Source organism: Fusarium redolens (genome assembly GCF_020744475.1).
Source record: "Fusarium redolens strain MPI-CAGE-AT-0023 chromosome Unknown BKA55scaffold_2, whole genome shotgun sequence".
NCBI classification, from domain to species: domain Eukaryota; kingdom Fungi; phylum Ascomycota; class Sordariomycetes; order Hypocreales; family Nectriaceae; genus Fusarium; species Fusarium redolens.
This window is the reverse complement of record NW_025763665.1, coordinates 954,755-973,728: the sequence shown is the minus strand read 5'-3', so window position 1 is coordinate 973,728 and position 18,974 is coordinate 954,755. Positions and strand designations below refer to the sequence as shown.

Here is an 18,974-nt window from a genome sequence, read left to right as displayed (position 1 = left end):
AAAGGACAGCTCCTACCAGGATACGGTGAGTTTGAAATGGTTCTTTTTTACAGCTTGCATGACAAGAATTGGGAAGGGTCGTGGTGTCTTTTCTTGAGTGCAAACAAGAAGTTCTGGGCCATGGGATCAGGAACGACCGGACTAATTGCTTCCACTACAGTATGCCAAGGACACCCGATTCTTTCCCAAGAATCTTGGACTTTCAACCAAGACTGAAGCAACAACAAGCAATCCGACAAGCAAGAAGCGGGCTTTCACCTAGGCGCAATAAGAAGCGAGGTCTAGGAGGTATGGGAGGCTTTTGAACCCTTTCTGCATACTGTCCTCCATTCACTTTGTCGAGATATTCGCCTTTCCCTCGAGGTCTCCTCCTAGAACTGTTTCTTTCCAGGGATGCCATTCGAGGCAAACAAGGCAGGTGACTTCTGATCTCGCAGGAGATAGCACTTTCCAAGTTCGAAGACGTTGCAACTTCTTCTTGACCTGCGGCCTTCACGCATTCGATCCGGAAAGACTCCAAGTCGAGCATTCCTTCCCTTCCACTCTGCCATCAACCGTCTGTTATTCATGAGGAGCAACAAGGAGCCGATCCTGCATTATCAGTACAATAGTTCAGCTTCTACTGTTATAAATCGCAATCATGGCTCGAAGCAGGAAGTCTACCAAGCCGCCACTGGTAAGCAACTTTCCTTCGTATTGTTACATTAGTTACTTGTCTCCCCTTCTTCTTGATCCCAGACTTTACCTATCTTCACATGCACAAGACCTGCTATTTTCGACCCAGAACTTGATACCTCCCTTAGCACCCCAGCCCACTCAATCTGTTGAAAACTCACCCTTAGTCGTTACTGAATAACGGGTTACTGATAATTCCGTTGCGGTTCAGGTCATGGCTACTACAGTGATACCAGGAGACAATGCAGTTAGCTCTATCAGTCGACATATCCCACTCTTTTGTTCCGTGTGCCCTGAGAATCCTCGTTTTTCAGATGTCTCACATCTTCTCACTCACATCGCTTCGAAAGGACACCTTCATCACGAAACCCAAACGAAGCTCAAGGCTCACCAGGACATCACCGCTGCGGTCAAGCTTCAACATTACGAGGAGTAGTACTCTCAAAATGGCATCGAGGCACTGCTGGTTGATCGAATGAGAACAAAACAGTTGAAGGAAGAGGCTCGTAGCAGGCGCAATCAAGGAAATCAATTTGCCTCTGCCAAGGTAGTGATATCCTCTTCTGATCGTTGTTGCTATTTCTGACAGTCGAAAGCAAAACAAGCGGAAAATTAAACAGGAGACATCAATGAGCCCTGCCATCAAGCTCGAAGGAGACGAACTTCTAGAAGATTTCCCACTCTTCCCGGGCTTCTTTGACCATGACCAAGATCACGATGTTCAAGAAGAATTCTCTCTGGGAGCCGAATCAATGTCTCTGAAGGGCCAAGTGTGGCCAGGAATGGGGAAAATGGATCTCGCCGACGACGAGATGAGGCGAACTCGGAACCAAAAGAAGCCCAAGTCCGTGATCGATAGAATGAAAAGGGCTTCAGAACGTATCGAACCTACTCAAGTCATCATGACATCTGAACTAGAGGTTGAAAGGACGAAGGATGTGTATGATGATACGTCCTCTCCTGCTCCTGGCCAGGAAGAATCAGTATGTGCAATGAGAACAAGTCCCTTTTAAACGCTAACATTGTCAGACACCACCACGAAAAGCTCCAAAAACAAAGCGCAAAAAGGCTACACCTCTTGCTGAAATCTCGGCCAACGCTCCCAAGCAACGCCGTAGTACTGCTCGTGGCCCAAAATCTGGTACGGGAAAGAAGACAAACCCTGCAAAGAAACAAAGTCGCGAGAAAGAACCCAAGACATATCCTCCATCAGAACACCTGCAAGATATCCAAGATGTTTTCCGTGATGAAAAGGAACGGCCAGGTAGGTATTGCGCGAACTGAAACAGGAAAATCGCTAATAGTCAATGAAAGCTTCCATCAGCGAACCTCCACTTCCTGCCACTCGGAGTGATAGACGGTAAGATTTTGCGCCGCTTCTGTATCAAAAACTGACTCCGAAATTAGATTCGATCTTCGCACGAAGCATGGAGCTCGAAGCATCGACAACTTTCTTCATTCGAATTTTGTTTCTCCCACGCCACAGTCGAGAGATCTAGCACCACGACAACTCCTAGGCCGAGAGACGTCTAACTCACTTCGGCCTGAATCATTCCCCCCAGGTAAGTTTGAGGAATATTTGAGCCGTCCTTTTTCACGACTGAACTCTGAAATTGTACTTACACACAAACAGGCACATTCAGCCACGTCGAAGCTTCGTATGCGTTGAAAGACGCTACGATCTACAATGCTTCGTCACGCCTTCCATTCGTCTCTCCAAATTTCGATCAATTTCGAGGACTTGACCCAGATCAGTTTCGATTGGCCGCAGACTATGGATTCCAGCTGAAGCATGAAGACTACACGGGATCAATCACGGGAGATACAACACAAGGGACAAACAACAGTCCTTTCATGGGGGTACCTGGAACCAACCCTCTTTTTTCTCATGACAGGTCATTCTTGAATCCTTACAGCCGAGCTACACCAAATGCAACATTCTCTCCATTGTCATTTTCGTCTGTCAACCGACAGCAAGATCACTTACACAACGATGGAGGAATGAAACCGCAGACACAAATTTGTGAGCCAAACGAGAACAATGGTGGCATTGGAGAGGAGCAAGAGTTAAGCATCAACGCATCCTGGAACCTGCATGGTACAGAAAATGACCTGGATTTCCCCCACGGCCTTGCAGTGGACGACTCACAAATGTGACTGGCAAGATGAGCACCGAGGAAGAAGGCCGCTGTCGACAATAGCTCCAGTCATATGCCTGGTGGCCCTGCGGTCACCCAAGGCAGAAACGAGCATTGAAAAATTCACATGCATAAATGGAGTTCGACAATCTCCAAAGTCATGGCGAGTCGTGTTACATCAATGGTTCTCAACTCTCATGACAGCCACCAAAGTAAGCATTTGGCTGACAGCCATCATCGTCCTGACTAAAAAGAAAATGCTAACTTTCCCAGATGACTTGAACATGCTGTACATAGTACATACGACTTCCTACGCCTATTCTTTTTTACCCACTCACGTTTTTGACATTCTATTCTTCTTTTTGCACTTTTCACAAAATGGGACCCGAGGGGAAACAATCAGGAGTTTCGATTAACTTGGGACAATGTTTAGCGGCGCTCAGATGATCAGCAAGGAAAACCTGGGGCTTCATGGAGGCATATAAAATGGTGTTGTGAGAAAAGAGTAATTCGGGGTACTTTGGCGTCTGGGGAGACGGGCATATCATTTGATATTGGAGTTATGGGGTTCCAAGACAGAAGACATTTTAAGCATCTTATGGGAAGCTAGTCATTCTGACATTGGGTTTTTATTTCTTCTACCAAATCCCCCAAACAGTAATTAGTATAGTTGCGATGTTATTTACAATTGTTCGATGCCCGCTACGAGCTGGTCAAGTTGATCCGACCCGTTATCTATTACGTCTGACAGGGCACGGCAAACACCCCTGAAACGGCGCATCTTCATTTCTTGCTCCATTTGCCCCGACTTCAGAGCAGCAACGTCAATGACCTTCTTAGGAATACGAGCGAGTCTCGCAACGTTCAAGCCATAGGAGCGATGAGCAACACCTTCGCCAACTTCGTACAAGAACGTGATCTGTTCCTCACCGTCCTCTCCATTCTCTGCCTTAAATTTCATGTGAACGTTCTTGACACTATCAAGACCTTCAGCTACCCGCGCTAGATTTTGATAGTGCGTGATGAAGAGCGTTAGGCAGCGTGTTTCAGTGACGACATGCTGCAACACAGCCTGAGCGATGGCGGCACCATCGTGAGTACTGGTACCACGGCCTAGCTCATCGAGAATGACCAGGCTGCGAGGGCCGGCTGAGCGAAGGATACGAGCCGTTTCAGAGACCTCAACCATAAAGGTAGATTCACCGGCGAAGAGATTATCACGGGCCCCTGTTCGCGTATGAATACCATCACAGAGTGTGAGAGACAAGGCATCGGCTGGGACATAGGAGCCCACTTGAGAAAGGAGAACGATGAGGGCAAGGGCGCGGACGAATGAAGATTTACCACCCATGTTGGGGCCAGTTATGAGATGAGCGAGAGGTGAAGGATGCGTGAGGGTGGTAGAGAAGGGGATGTAGCCGCCGTCAAGAGTATGCTCAGCGATGGCGTGACGACCGTTAGTAATAGAGATAGTTGGGTCGGCGGTTGGTGGGAGAAAGGAAGGTCGAGAGTAACCTGGCTGAGCGGCAACTTTAGAGAGGGAGAGAGTGCAATCAAGGGTCGCGAGAGCAGATACGGCATCGCGGAGAGGCTGGTAATCAGCAGAAATGGAGGCGAGCAGATCTTTGAAAGCCTTGTCACACGCGGCAGCTAGGGCCTCACGGTGTTGGTCGCGTTCTGTGATTAGGCGAAGTACCTCGGGGGTATGAAAGCGTGAGAGTTTCTTCGTTCCAGAAATCTTGGCCCAGGAAGCAGGGACGTTTTTGATATCTGTGTTGGGCACCTCGATAAGATACTCGATGCCAGCAACAGTGACATAATCGACAGTCTTCTTCTTGATCTTTTCAGCGGCGACAGCACGGTGTCCGTCTAGCTCGTGCTCAACATGAGCGATACCAAGTTGATGATCTTGCATATCTTCTGTCTGAAATTCGTCACGGAAAAAGCCATATTTGTCATCTTTCCGCGCTGCGATAAGGTTAATACGCTCGAGATAGGACACAACAGTGTCAAGAATTTGTGGAAGTGCACAGATAGCATCGTTTAGGAGAGAGGAAGAGAAGGGGGCGTCAGAGGGACTTTTGACGGTTGAGTAGTAGCTCGCAACCCCTTGGAGGGCCTGAAGCACCGAGAGGAGCTCCGGACGTGTGCATTTGCCGTAGTATATGCGTATAAGACTGCGTTCAAGATCGGTTTTGGTGTTGGCCAAAAGTGACTCAAGCTGGGATACGGGAGCGGTTGATTGTTTCTGGAGAAGCTCCTCAACGGCATTGAGACGGGCCTCGAGAAGTTGCTGATCGAGCAGGGGACGTCCTACCCATTTTCGGAGTAGACGGTGCCCTGGGCGCGTGAGTGTCTTGTCGAGTGCCCAGAACAGACTGCCCTTTTCGGAGTGATCTGTAGAATTACGGTACACTTCGAGGCTTTCGAGGGCCGTACCATTGATGAGCATATGCGAGCGTGTGCTGAAGCTCTGGAAGTACTTTGTAAGGTCAAAGATGTGCTCGAGACCGTATTCTTGGAGGTGGTTGATCATAGCTGAGAGGCAGATGGTGACAGACTCGGGAAGCTTTAAGACTTTGTCGAGAAGGGCGGCTGCAGTTCCGTCTTGGGCATTATCTTTGAGCTTGTCCGCGTAGAATTGAGTAACGTGGGAGTACGCCTCGGCCGCCATAGTCTTACTCTTGGGAACGCGCTCAACTCGACTCCGGTCACCAAAAACATTCGTGCTGCTGCCTGATAAATGCTGCACGAGTTTATCGGTACCCTTGGTTAGATCCCCCACGATCAAGAACTCGCAAGGGGATATGTGCAAGAGCCGCGTCTCAATCTCACTCCGCATGAAGCCATCCTCGAAATTGTCGTATATGATGTCCCCAGTTGCTGGCTGTACGGCAATGATGCCAACATCAACTTTTTCATCAGTGCCCCATCCCTTGGCCTTGGATTCCGTGATACATAATAGGTAGCCGCCCGAGGGAGCTCCCGAACCACCGCTTTGGTCGAGCTCACCATTCTCATCGATGTATGTGCCTTTTGTGTAGAGATTGGTGAGCTTGCGGACGAATGGAGTGTTGCGGTTGTCTCCAGCCTTCTTCAACGCTGCAGTCTCGATTTGGCGAACGACACCGACTTTGTGTCCGGCAGCTACCAGGCGCTTTGCATGTACCGGAAGACGGTGCACTGGGATACTCGCTGAGGCAAAGCGATCTAAATGGGCCTCTGATGGATCTGTAGAGGTTAGAGTTATGCGCTTAGAGCTGCATCAATGACAACTTACGCTCATCATAACGCATCTTGCCCGGAATGCAGACTATACTCAGCTCCTTGGCCGCTATACGAGCATCCTCGCCAAGGAATCGGAATTTATAACCAACCTCCATGATGAGGATGGTGTCCATGTGTTTTCTTTTGATGTCAAGGAACTGAATCTCCATAGGGGTGAGTTTGCCTGTCTTAGAACCCTTCTTCTTCGTCCTCGCAGGGGCTGGAGCATCCTCTTCATCAGCGTCGGCATCTTCATCTTCACCCGCCGGTGCAGCATCTTGGAGATTGCGACGCCATGCGAGTGCATCTGGGTGACCGAGTTTCTTGACGAATCTTTTATGTAGCTCCTGGTGTTGTCGCCTCTCTTCTGCATCTTCATCCTCATTCTGGATCGATTCTGTGTTCTTGTCACCATCTTGGGTGGTCGGCGCACTCGAGCCGTCATATCGGTATCTTTCTGTCCGTGTCCCTATGGTCTCTTGATCGCCAGCTTTCGATCTGGAGAAAAATGTGCTTGTGTCTGCATCGGCGGGAGTGTCATTGACTCTAGCTCTTTTCAGAGCCTTTTCTGGCTTCTCATTCTCCTTTCCTGCATCTTTTAATGTTCGTTTCCGCGACGTCGACTCGTTATCTTTGCTGGATGAATGTGGCTGCGACTGCGACTTGGCTGCTTGTGCTCGGCTTTCCTTCTCAAAGACTGCTGCCAGGCCATTGACGGTCTTTGGTGTGAAAAATGAAGTCAGTGACTGTTGCTTCTTCTCGCTCGATTTCGGAGTGGGAGCCATGTTGGATATTAGGACTTGGAGGTGTTGCGAATGGCTTCAGCTTTAGGGGGCGTTCACATTTGATACCCTTAATCTAGTCCCTTGAATTTCGAGGTGGTGACGTTGGAGAAGCGCGTCTCGGAAGCTGAGACGCGTTGAGTGGCTGGCTGATGACCCACATGTCTCTCATCTGAACTTATACCTTGCCAAAGTACCTCAGGTAGTTCGACCTGAACTTTACTTGACGGAAATTTGTTTGTAACGCAGAGTAAAACTCCTCGTATGGGTTTCGCTCTTGAGTTAATGTAAGAGGCAAATTATTGTAGCAATCTAATCATGAGATCTCAAGCTGATTCAACTTTCATTTAAATGCCGATAGAAGCAAATGGTATAAGGTAAGTACCTAAGTCAGTAAACCACCTTGCAATACAGGTATACAAGGTGAAGGACTACAAACATTACTTAGCTACTCCGGAGATTCATGCATAGATAGGTATGTAATGGATATAATGGACAGGTTATTACTTATGAAGGAACTCACCGCAGCTTTTCCTAATAAATAGGCAATTACAGCATTGAGAAGTAATCACTTGCATATCCGCCATCCTTTATACAGTACCTATTCCTCCACTCGATAACGATCATCTAAACCCCGGTAATAGGAGCCTAGGCCACTGGTTGATCAAAGCGTGGTTTATTGACACAAGCCTCACGAAAGTCATGATGGGTGTCTTTCCAATATTTGACTTGGTTATGCTATAGTCGTTGACATTTGGAGCGCCCAAGCATGACTCAAATTGCCTTCATGTCAGCCACACAATTAGTTTCGTACTATGATTGTAGGTATTTATTATCACGGCATCGAGGGACAGTCGCTAAAACTCACAATCTCGGTGTCACATAATTCTTTGATGTGCCGCCTGAAATTCAACACGTTTAGTGGTCACATGCATTTCTTGGCTTCAAAGGCTGGCGCTTGCATCGAGGCTATGTTGCTGCCCATGATGAGCTTCAGAGCTCTCATGATCCATGATTTTACCCCAAATGCCCCACCCTCCCGTTATTCTTTGGCCCCCAAACCTTGAAAGGCTCTTCCCGAGGCCCCGTTTTTGATGGCTTCCAAGCTTTAGCTCGAGTCCTCGGGCGCTTACAGCGTCTTCGAGGGAGCCAATCAGAGTTTGTCATCATTCATGGTGTCTTTGAAACAAAGACTCTGAGTCTTGTATTATCTGGGCTCGATATCTTGTGAGAGTGACGCATTTCATGCCCCTGAAGCTGTTGCCGCCAGATGAGAAAGTTGTTTCTTGTTGGGTTGACTCGGGCGGTTACATCCATTATACTAGGGAGAATAGTAGGTACTCTTGATGATAGTAATAACAAGACGCAAGCACTCTGTACCATCACTTCATAGGTACTATAGTATTCTCAATGAAGTACCGAAGTTCCAGTCATAACTTTGAACCCCCTGCACTTACAAGCTTCCTCTAGTTCCTTACGATTGAAGGCCACGCCACGCCACCATTTTAACGAGCTGCCTCCCAGCTGTATTGCTATTGGAAGCTCCTCATGATCTGTATGATCCAGCAGGGCACGGCGCTTGAGCAGAGGAGACCCTCTTTCCCTCTTGCTTATCCTTCCTTTCCCCCCTTTCTCTTTTTATTTTTTCTCTCATGCCTTTTTGTTCTCTACAAAGTATTCCCCTAGGTTTTATCACTTTTTCACCCTTCTGAAACCAACATCAGAGTTTTGTACCTGACGCGGCCGTTTCTGCGACCTACCTAACTGGGGCCCCTCAATCAGGTACAAACAAGCACAACCAACGCCACGGCAGACGAAAGGCACTAACTACCTAGGTACCTATCTATACCTACAAGCCCACGCCACTTCAGTCGATACAGCCCAAACGGTCGAACCCCGCTCAACCAACAACCTAAACAAGATAAACCCGGACGGCACATCACCCAAGAGCTTCCTTGACCTCTCCAGCCTGTACTTGTTGATCAAGAACAGGCCAACTGCTGCGGCCTCCTTTCCGCCTCGTCATCTTCTTCGTCTTGCAACTCGAAACATCTGCGTCATCAAGCTCAAACAGGACGTTCTGTTGCTCGCTCACTTACCCCGCCATCGTTGGAGAACTCCCATATCGCATACCGTCGCACATTTCACATCCGTATCTTCCGTCGCCTGTTAGAGGCGCCATCGTATCTCAAGATGGAGCGTAGTCGTGGTGTTCCGGATGAGGAGATGTTCCTCAGCAAGCCTGCCCCTGAAGACTGCGACAGCCCAACCGTTGAACCTTTGCGCATATTCAAGCCTCAGAGCCCCCAACCCGCAAAAGACGGTAGATCCTCTGCTTTCAGATATCCTGCGCCTCCTTCGTCCACATCTCCCGCCTCTAAGCACTCATTTCCTCTGCCTCCTGGCGCCTCCAGCTCTGCGGCTCCCTTGCCGTTCCCTGACGACGACGACGTTCGCAAACCAACTCCTGCGAAGCCCTTCGGCTCTGCATACAATGACACCAGCCCTCGACTAGAAACAAGTCCGCCAGGAAAAAAACCTGGTCTTGCTGAGCGAAGAGGAGCTGTTCCAAAACCTATCAGTTCTCCCACAAGCCCTGACGCCGACAACGATCTTTTTCAACGTCCTCTGGCCGATAGCCACCGCCCTGGCTCCTCTAACCACAATTATCCCAGCTATCAAAAAACGTACTACCCGCCACCTGGTGCTGCGTCTGGCTCATCAAGCAATGCACCTGCGCAGCCTGCCGCTGTCCAACAACTCAAGATGAACGACCAAGGAGTAAATCGCTTTGCTTCAACTGCCTCAACTTCAACGACCCGTGCAAGCCGTGGCTCGCCTCCCCCTCCCGAAACCCCGATTGTGGAGCCTGGGCAGGCGCCGGCTGATGCTATCGAGGCCCGTTATGCCGCCGCTGGTATCTCCGGAACTGCCACCCTCAATAGCCTAGGCGCCCCCAGTGCGGCCGCTTCCCAGAGACTCGCGCAATATGGAAACCAACCTCCTCCTCAGCGACCATGGACACCCACCGAGACCCCAGACCAGGCGCCATCGGGTCCCCCTACTGTGTACCAGGGCATGAATGCTATTTCGAGTCCGGCGCAATCACATCAGTCGTTTAGTCCTCCTCCACAACCCGAACAGCAACAACAGCCAAAGCCACAGCAACAAGGGCAAGCGCAGGGTCAAGCGCAAGTCAGTGTGTTGGAGCAAGACTTCCAGCGTATGAACACCAACTCGCCTCCTCCTGCATACTCGAGTGTAAATCCTGGTGGAAACTCGTCCTACCCCAACGAGAAGCAACGGCCCCAGCAAGCTGGCTCAAGTTCGGCTGCTGCTCAACCTCAACAGCAGGCAACTACGTCGACAGCGGCGACAAAAGCCGCCGCGGTAGCTGCAGCCTCAACCGTTGCTGGTGGACTTGCTTCGCCCGCTCTTCAACACCCAGGTCATCCTGCGTTTGCCAACGACCCTCACCCTGCGTTTGCGAATGAAGCCCATCCCGAGCAGAATGGGCAACCGTCTCAGCAGCAAGTCGTTGCCCCTGCCCAGGCCTTTGAACCTCAAAACCCAGCCTCACCTCCACCCCTGCCTGAAGGATGGATCGCCCATTTGGATCAAAATTCCGGACAATACTATTATATTCACTTGGCCTCTCAAGCTACACAGTGGGAGTTCCCGAAGGGACCAAACCCCATGACTCACGAACAAGCTCCTCTCTCGCCAACCGCATCAACTTATGGAAACCCTTTGGCATCGCCTATGTTTGGCAAGCAAGCCATGGCCTCTCCGATGTTTCCACCGCATACTCCTGGTTATGCTGAGAGTATCATGAGCGTGGCGGCTTCAGCGACACCCACAGCTGCCGGATTTACAGGACCTCCACCAAGCGCCGGTGTCGATATGTACAGGATTCAGCCTACGAATGGCGTCTACTTTGGCCCCTACCTACGATATGTCAACATGGATATTGAGAAAGGCCTTTGGCTGGGTAGTATTCTGATTGTGACAGATGCTCCTCAGCCACCCACAATCCATATTCACCTGAGCCACGACCTAGCACCCAATCCACGACAAGCCGAGCCTCGCCCAATCTTCACACACCAAAGGTGGAAGTTCTATAAATATGACTTGGAACTGCCTATGTCTGAGGCTGGTACTGAGCGTTGGACATACGCAGTTACCTCTCACCTTGGCTGCACACGTTATGAGTTCGTTGTGGCTGGGCGTCAAGAGACTAGCTGGCGCTTCATTGCACACTCCGGCAACGACTTCGCTGCAGGCACTTCACAGAACGAGCGAGCTAAGCTTGGCGGGGTTGGATTCATGTGGAAGGACGTCCTTCAGAAGAATGTCGACTGTGGTGGCTTTCACGTTCAGCTAGGCTTGGGAGACCAGATCTATGGTGATCGTTTGTGGAAAGAAGTCCCTCTCCTCAAGCAGTGGCTGGCCATGAGCGGACGTGATAACAAGAAGAACGTTCAATGGACAGCGCGGCATGAAGAGGATGTCGCACACGCTTACTTCCACTACTATACCAGCCACTTTGATCAACCATTCCTTCGTGAGGCCTTTGCGCAAATCCCCCACGTCCTGCAGATTGACGACCACGATATGTGAGTGCAATGTTACCATTATGTTTGTTACATATACTGACCCTAATAGTTTTGATGGGTATGGCTCATACCCAGACTATATGCAATCTTCACCCATGTTTAAGAACATTGGGCGAATTGCGACAGAGATGTACCTGTTGTTTCAGCATCATACCACTGTCGAGATGCTACGGAACGTCAGCACCGATCACGATATTTTCACCATCACAGGGACTGGTTGGCATTTCGTGAAGTACCTTGGACCGGCTGTGGTGGTCGTTGGTCCTGACTGCCGATCCGAGCGCACCCAAGCCCAGGTTATGGCAGGCCCAACATACCAAGGGATTTTCCCTAAAGTTGCTACACTTCCTCCAAGTGTACAGCACTGTATCTGGATGATCTCGGTACCACTGGTGTATCCACGCCTGGACACTGTGGAAAGTCTTGCCAACACGATGGCTGCGGGTAAAAAGGCAGTCAACACAACGTACAACATTCTGGGCAAGGTCACGAGCTCAGTTGCAGGCGTAGTCGGCGGTAAAGATGTAGTTGCACAGGGCTTCTCGCAGGTGAAGAAGGCGGTCGGAAAGACTGGTCTCATGGGTAATGTCCTGAACCAGTTTGGCGAACTTGACATTCAAGAAGTGCTCAAGGATATGTGGACTCACGACACTAAGGACCTAGAGAGAACCTACCTAATTCGAACTCTGCAAGGCATTGCGCAACAGAAGGGAATTAGAATGACCTTCCTCTCTGGAGGTAAGTTGACAATCACATATCAGTTTTGGGGAATCGCGCTAATATTACTGCAGACGTCAATGCCTCGGGAGCTGGTTTGGTTCACGACCCCACACACCCTGGTGATCACAAGACCATGTACCAGATCATCTCATCCCCTATCGTCGCGGCGCCTCAGAGCAACTATGTGCTCAAGATGCTGCACAACCAAAAGACGCTTTACGTACCCCAGAACGGCAAGAAGTCAACGCACGAGGTGTCAGACACGAAAGAAGATATGATGGAGATCTTCCATTCCGATGCTAGTGGTGCCGCGAGAGAGCTCAAAAAGCTTATGGGCCGTCGAAACTACGTCGCCTTTGTTTCATACGACCAAGACGCCGCGGCAACAGTGCCCCAGACCCCCTTCAGCCCTAACCCCAGCTTGAACGGCTCACAACAGGGCCTATCCAAGGTGAGCCTGGCCGTCGACTTTGTTGTTCAGGGCGACGGAGCGTTCACGGCGCCAACTAAATATGGTCCTGTCATCATCCCTCACTTGGAATATGGACGATGAGCCAGTTAGTTCTAGTTGGATTTTGAGATAAAGGCGCCGATGGGATTTTGCCATTTATATTGCACATATAGCGTTTCCACGATATTACGAAGACTTATATACATCGAAGATACCTTGTTGATTATCGGTTTGTCGAGCTTAGTAGCCTCATAGTTTGAGACGGATCAATTTTAAACATGTTTGGGAGGATATTCATGAAAACATTGGATCTGTCTTGGTCTCATTTCTATTGTGTGTATATGCTTTTGAATCTCATTCCAACGCCCAAACATGTATTTAGAGATCAAAGAGTTCCTTGAGGATACGCATGGTGTCCTCAGGTCCGGTGACGGAGTGTCCAGTTGTCCTGGAGTCGGTGTAGATCTCGTAGTCGTTGCCACCCTCGAATGTCTTGTCACCAAAGAAGTGAATGGTCTTGTAGGCAATACCGTCAGGCTTCTTGGACTCGTTCTCAAGGTGCTGGAGGCAGTAAGTCTTGTCCCACCCGGTGGGGAACACATCGAAGGAGATCTGGCCACCAATGGAAAAGCTTTTCAGAGGATGTTAGCAACTAGGGCGTATTATAACGGATTAAGGATCACAACGTACGTGAGGCCGAGGTGGCCGAATCGCTCCTTGAGAACAGCGACAAACTTCTCTCGGACCTTAGCGTCCTTGTCGAACGCCTCAAAGTCGTTTCGCTCCTGGGTGCTGGCGTTACGACCGACGGGGCTGATGTTGATCATGCCATTGCGGAATTCAATGAAGGTGCCGCGCTTGACGGGGATGTCGAGATCGGCGATGTAGTGGAGGACGAAGTTGGCAAGCTCCTTGTACTGCTCCTCGCCAATGAACTTGATGAATGAGTTCGACTCGAGAGGCTCGCCGAGCTTGAAGGCTGTCAGGCCGTTCTCGGAGAAGCAGAAGTCAAAGAGGGCGGTGACGGGCTGTCCGGCGGGCTTGCCCAGCTGCTCCTGTTGCTTGGCGAAGTCAGAGCCACCAACGTATCCGATAGCGCACTTTGAGCGAAGTTTCTGAAGGATCTCGAGAATCTCGGGCGAGGCGTCCTGTATGAGCATGAGCGACTGGCAGTGATTCAGGGCAGGGTGTTTGAGCGTACCAGGCGCGCAGGTGTGAGTGTGCCGTCAACGTCGAAGAGGCAGATGGTGTCCTTGAGAGGACGCTCCTGGAGAGGAGTGTACGAGGGGGGGGACGCGAGAGCCATTGTGAATGTTGTTGTGGTTTGGGAGTGGTTGAAAAAGAGAGAATGGAATGGGAACTGTACGATACAGTAATAAGGCGAGATAGGGGAGTTCCTTGGTGTTGAGGAGGGGACTACTAGACTACCTAAACAAATGGGAGAATGTGGGGCAGAGATGGGGAGCTACTATGTACGACGAAATTCAATGCGGGGCAGACTTGACGACGAACTGTACCTTATTAAGTAACTAACCTTAAGGTACGTCTTTCGAGGGATTGGCTGCTCTTCGTGGTTCAAAAAGGCTGACTTGTGATATAGATCTTGACCGAGTCAATGAAACAACAATACAAGGCCAACAATTGATGTATCGGACCCTCAATGAAGCCTACAGTCACAAAGAGGAGCATTGCTGTGGTTTCTCAAATATCTTCTATCCCTTGGGCCACGTTTACCGCTAAAGATTCAGGGGTCGGTCTACTATTGACATCCATGCAATTGGGATTGAAGACAAGGATTTCTGAGTACCGTGTCAGATGATAAATGATGGTGTTAATCATCACCGAGGAGAAACAGGAATACACGAAGGATTGGCTATATCTTGTTTTGAAAGCTCTGGACCGACAATTAGTTGGTGCTCTATTCTTCTTCTTCTTGTTACCCCTCTAACCCCCCTTGTACGCTACCCCTCCACCAAAAGATCTTCACAAGCGCAAGGAAACTTTTTAGTGGGTCAGCCTCTCCCGCCCAGTCTCACCGCTAAATAGCTCGCAGCAACCAGTGGGTCCCGTCGTTAAGTCGAGGTGAGCTCGGTGAACGACTGAACAGGCATTGAACTTGGGATGGATGAATCGTTAATACCTGATCGATATCCATATATACACTTGAGTCAGGCAAGACTTCTTAAAACACTTCTCATTCATGAAATGTCAAGTCGTGTTATTGCTTGGTCTAAACAATCGCTCAAAGAATGTATGAATAAGACAAAAACGCCTTTATGTACCCAGCCAAGTTCATGGCAGGCTATGCCATTTCACCCCAAGCTCCAGTGAGCTCGACGATGACATTTACGATTGTACTCACTGCCCACAGCGTGATCAGTCCCCATCCAATCTTGCGACTCAAGATCCATTTGTTCATGGGCACAACAATAAGCAAGCCCACGAGCGTGACGAGTAGTGTGATAGCTGAGATCATCAACGTCCCACCGACTTGAATGCGGTAAGGCTTGTACTTGATGGGATGGCTCGGGTTCTTGCGGTGCTTCTTGTTTGCCTTCTGGATCGTCATCATGGCACCGCCGATACCGATGCCTAGCAGGATGTTCAACATAGGGCCACCGAAGCAAGCAGATCTAGACAAGAGGTTAGCTCAAGTGCTCCAAGGAAGCCCGTCTGTACTTACAAAGCCATAACGGGATACCCAAGTCGTGCTACTGTAATATCAGCAACTAGATCTCCCACACTGTTGCCCGCAGCAAATATGGTGAGACCTAATAGCGCTTCCGAGATATTCAAAATGACACCGACTGTCTTGAGGACCCCTACAACCTCGCCTGCGATAGTTGAGATCCAAGCAATACTAATAATGAACCCCATGAAGCAAAGCATGTAATGATAACGAGGGGGCCTGTCCTCTGACGTAAAAACGACCAAGATACCAAGAAGAATGAGAGATGCAAGGAGTGTGTACAACATCATACGGACCAACGCTTTATGAGGGTTCTCCCAGTCCTCCAAGGTATTGGCCCACAATACAAGGACAGCAAACTGAGGACCAGTAAAGAGTTGCAGCGCCACGAGCCATCGGTTCCAGCCTGTGCAGTCATTCTTGACACTACTGGAGGAATGGAAATCTGAAGCAGGCTTTGCCACTATGGCTGGTGGACCCAGGGAGAACTGCGAGGCGGCCAGATTCTCTCTATCTGCAGCGTGTGCTGTAGAAGGTGTGGTTGCAGGCCCAACATGACTGTTGCCACGACTTGTGATGGTGTGTCTACGATAGCGCTCCCATTCTGACTCTCCTTCTGGCTCAATCGCCGAGTGCTCAATTGATATGGGCGGAGCCATGTGCCCAACAACTTGATGATCGTGGTGATAATGATCGGTGTGGTCGTTGAGTGCCTCGAGGATAGATGATTCGCCGTCTGTTGTTTCTGAGTCAACGACGGGCAAAGTCACCACCAACAGAAAGATACTTGGGACAGAGATGGCACTGACAAACTTATCCCATGCCGTCTTCTCTTTCCAGCCTTGCAATGTAGGGAACAAGGTTGCCCACAAGACATGGGGAGCTGGTAGCACGGCATAAGGCCACCATCTAACAGGGCGTGATGGTGTATCGACTGTCAGTTGCAAGTCGGCAAAGGGTGTCTCACGACTTGCTGGACCCGGCGCAACGGTACTCGGTGATACTCCTCCTGGCGAGACGAACTCAATTGGGTCATTCTGGTAATTGGGTGTAAGCAGTGCTGGCGAATCGCTGTACACGGGGAAAGGCGTGTTAGGCGAGGAGCGGTCACTGTAACTGCTACGGCGGCTGGAAGGTATTTGCAGGCGAAGCTCGGGAGTCAGCAGCTGTCCTTTCTGACCTTCTGGAGGAGCATCGTGGGTGGTCCCACTAGGACCGACCGGAGGCGCTGCCAAGTTTCCTCCTACAGTGTAAGACGGGCTGGGGCTTGATGCCCTTGTTCCACTGGCTGTTGAGCCAGGAACGGACAAGGTTGGTTCAGATCCATTGCGGCGTGGAATGTGTAGGTCCGGGTGAGCAGGCACACCGACTGGAAGGTCTCCAGAAGAGAGCGCTCTGTTCCTTATGGGCGCGTGCTCGCCAGCGTTCGGGTCCAACTGACCATCAGACCGAGCCGATTCTGCGACTGTTGCGGTGGTCTGCCTGCGCCTGTGCACATGATAATCCGAGTAGCTTCTTCCTGGGATAGTGGACAACTGTAGATTACCCTCGCGTTGTAGCTGCGCCAAAGCAGACCGAAATTCCAGTGCACCTACAAGACTGGGTCGGATGGGTGTCATTGTGTTTCTTCTAACTCCACGACCTCGTAGAACTCGCATGCTGCTGGCAACCTCGGCTGCAACCATGCGGTCATGGTCTTCACTGGACGTGTCGCTTTCAGCTCGCTGAGGCGACCCATCAACCTCAATCCTAGGCCCGGCTTCAAGGAGTGAAATATCAGGCGGCGTAGCGTGCGCAGTGCCCGGACCCGAACCAACATCATCTGGGTCGTCTCTATATGGCTCGCCGGCCAACTCATCCCCCGAGTGACCCAGGGCTGCATATACATGGCTGCGTGCTTCGCCTTCTCTGCGCTGTCTAGCTTTGCGCCTTGTGGAGTACCAGTGCCATGTTACAACAGTAACGACATACACTCCATAGTACCCTATCATCACCCAACACTCCCACAGGTGCAGGTGACCATCAGCTAGGAAGATCATGGTGAAGACGACCGCAAGAATGAAGAAGCAAATATCGCGGGTGTATGATTTCCGATCGACACGAAACTCCCTCACCAGTGCCATAGAACCAGCAACGACACCTGTGATAAAGCTTGCCGCGCCGATGAGCTCTCCAACGGCCATGCTGGCGCTGTTAGAGCCCATGGCTGCAAAAGTACTGAACACATCGGGAGACCCATTGCCAAAGGCGAGAAATGTGACGCCTGCCAAACTCTCGCTAAGGCCAAGGACTGCCGCGATCGTGCTTAGGTTGACGCTGAAGAAATCACTCGCAGCGATACCGATGGTGGTGAAGAGGAGGCCCAGCCAAAGCACGAGAACTGTGAATGCGATAGGTCTGACGTTGCCGAAAGAGCAATAATACAGTTCAATATAGTGTATGAGCCCGGCGTCGTCGTCGCTGCAGTATTTGCGCACAAAGGCGCATTTGTCCTCAGCGTTGTGGACTTGATTACACTCGGGTGTTTCGACCGCAGCGGAACCGCGCTTGAAAAGCTGATCGGGATCTGTCGCGCGATTTGAGACGGACTGCGCGAAGGTTGTATGCGACAGAAACGAATATGCAGTCAAAACTGATAGAAGGAGGATCGTAGTATAGAAAGGACGAGACTGTAAGCGGCTGCCTCTCGGGAACCGTTTCGGAGTCGCATTGGGACTTTTGACAGTCTCGTTAATGGGGCAGAGGAGCCCACGAGGGGTGGTATTCGTCATGTTGGAATTGGTATCGTCATGTCACGAAGTAGCTTCTTTGAATGCCATTATGATCGTAAAAACAATGAGCAAGAACGTGTCTAATGAGGCTAAAGAATATAAATCGAGATGCGATTCAGTGAGGGGAGTAGGAAAGATGCAGAGGGAATGTTTGGAGAACAGGAATTGGATTCAGTACTAGATAAGGTAAGGTTTAAAGGTTTAAAGTATCCGTCGTATCTTGACGTTACATGCTCCCAAGTCTGTGGCATGCCCCATTCCCACGTTAACTTAACCGAGGAGGGAATCGTGGATCGGTGATCGAGAATCTTAATATCCCCCATTATGCATCGACTTTCCCTTTTGAAGCATGCAGAAATCCAGTTTCCAGCATTTTAGCGTCTCTTTGCGACGGGTTTGTTACAACCTAGTTTGGTGATGGTGACGAAGACGAAGGGAGGCCGCCTGTTGTTCAAAGATACTACAGAGTCTCTGCCACAATTAGTGTATGAGCGAGGTGTGGCTAGCTCCAAGAGATTGGCAGGAACCACCAAGACGCAGCGGATCCAGTTCAGAGCTCCCAGTGACAGACTGATGGCTAAGATATGTTACTTCGTTGATACAGTACACCGACTCTGTCACTCATATAACGTCTCTTGGTTAAGCTTCTCATCTTCAACGTGCTTGCCTTAGGCTGCGCCACGTGCTTACTAGAAACTTGGTGATCAGATACATCAGCAGGGGTACATTGGGTTGTTTTGACTGTTCCTTCCTTGGCAGCGTCCCCCCGCCGTCTTGTGTCCGTGATGTTCCGTTTCAGACGGAGAGTACCTCCGTCGCTAAGGTACACACTGTGGCTGTGATCTCCAGCCACAGTTGAGGCCTA

At 50.2% G+C, this 18,974-nt stretch overlaps 5 protein-coding genes across 5 annotated transcripts; 2 read left to right on the top strand and 3 right to left on the bottom strand.

The window, feature by feature from the left end:
* Positions 1 to 965: 965 nt before the first annotated feature.
* Positions 966 to 3,194, top strand: BKA55DRAFT_159335 (uncharacterized protein). Its single transcript, XM_046184971.1, has 7 exons — positions 966 to 1,222; positions 1,272 to 1,658; positions 1,705 to 1,939; positions 1,990 to 2,035; positions 2,083 to 2,237; positions 2,309 to 3,025; positions 3,087 to 3,194. Exons 1-6 carry the CDS (start codon positions 1,151 to 1,153, stop codon positions 2,830 to 2,832), a joined length of 1,419 nt encoding a protein of 472 aa, XP_046054789.1. The 5' UTR covers positions 966 to 1,150; the 3' UTR covers positions 2,833 to 3,025; positions 3,087 to 3,194.
* Positions 3,195 to 3,495: 301 nt separating this feature from the next.
* On the bottom strand, positions 3,496 to 6,865 carry BKA55DRAFT_533762 (muts domain V-domain-containing protein; the record flags this gene model as incomplete). Its single annotated transcript, XM_046189513.1, has 2 exons — positions 3,496 to 6,044; positions 6,094 to 6,865. 2 exons carry the CDS (start codon positions 6,863 to 6,865, stop codon positions 3,496 to 3,498), a joined length of 3,321 nt encoding a protein of 1,106 aa, XP_046054788.1.
* Positions 6,866 to 7,933: 1,068 nt separating this feature from the next.
* Positions 7,934 to 8,372, bottom strand: BKA55DRAFT_553926 (uncharacterized protein). The gene has a single exon (XM_046191560.1). It carries the CDS (start codon positions 8,243 to 8,245, stop codon positions 8,033 to 8,035), a length of 213 nt encoding a protein of 70 aa, XP_046054787.1. The 5' UTR covers positions 8,246 to 8,372; the 3' UTR covers positions 7,934 to 8,032.
* Positions 8,373 to 9,055: 683 nt separating this feature from the next.
* BKA55DRAFT_501609 (uncharacterized protein) lies at positions 9,056 to 12,751 on the top strand (the record flags this gene model as incomplete). Its single annotated transcript, XM_046186849.1, has 3 exons — positions 9,056 to 11,478; positions 11,528 to 12,216; positions 12,270 to 12,751. 3 exons carry the CDS (start codon positions 9,056 to 9,058, stop codon positions 12,749 to 12,751), a joined length of 3,594 nt encoding a protein of 1,197 aa, XP_046054786.1.
* Positions 12,752 to 13,027: 276 nt separating this feature from the next.
* On the bottom strand, positions 13,028 to 18,109 carry BKA55DRAFT_684233 (eukaryotic phosphomannomutase-domain-containing protein; the record flags this gene model as incomplete). The annotated part of the gene is made up of 5 exons (XM_046198615.1): positions 13,028 to 13,280; positions 13,340 to 13,797; positions 13,851 to 14,009; positions 15,012 to 15,282; positions 15,351 to 18,109. 5 exons carry the CDS (start codon positions 18,107 to 18,109, stop codon positions 13,028 to 13,030), a joined length of 3,900 nt encoding a protein of 1,299 aa, XP_046054785.1.
* Positions 18,110 to 18,974: the final 865 nt, after the last annotated feature.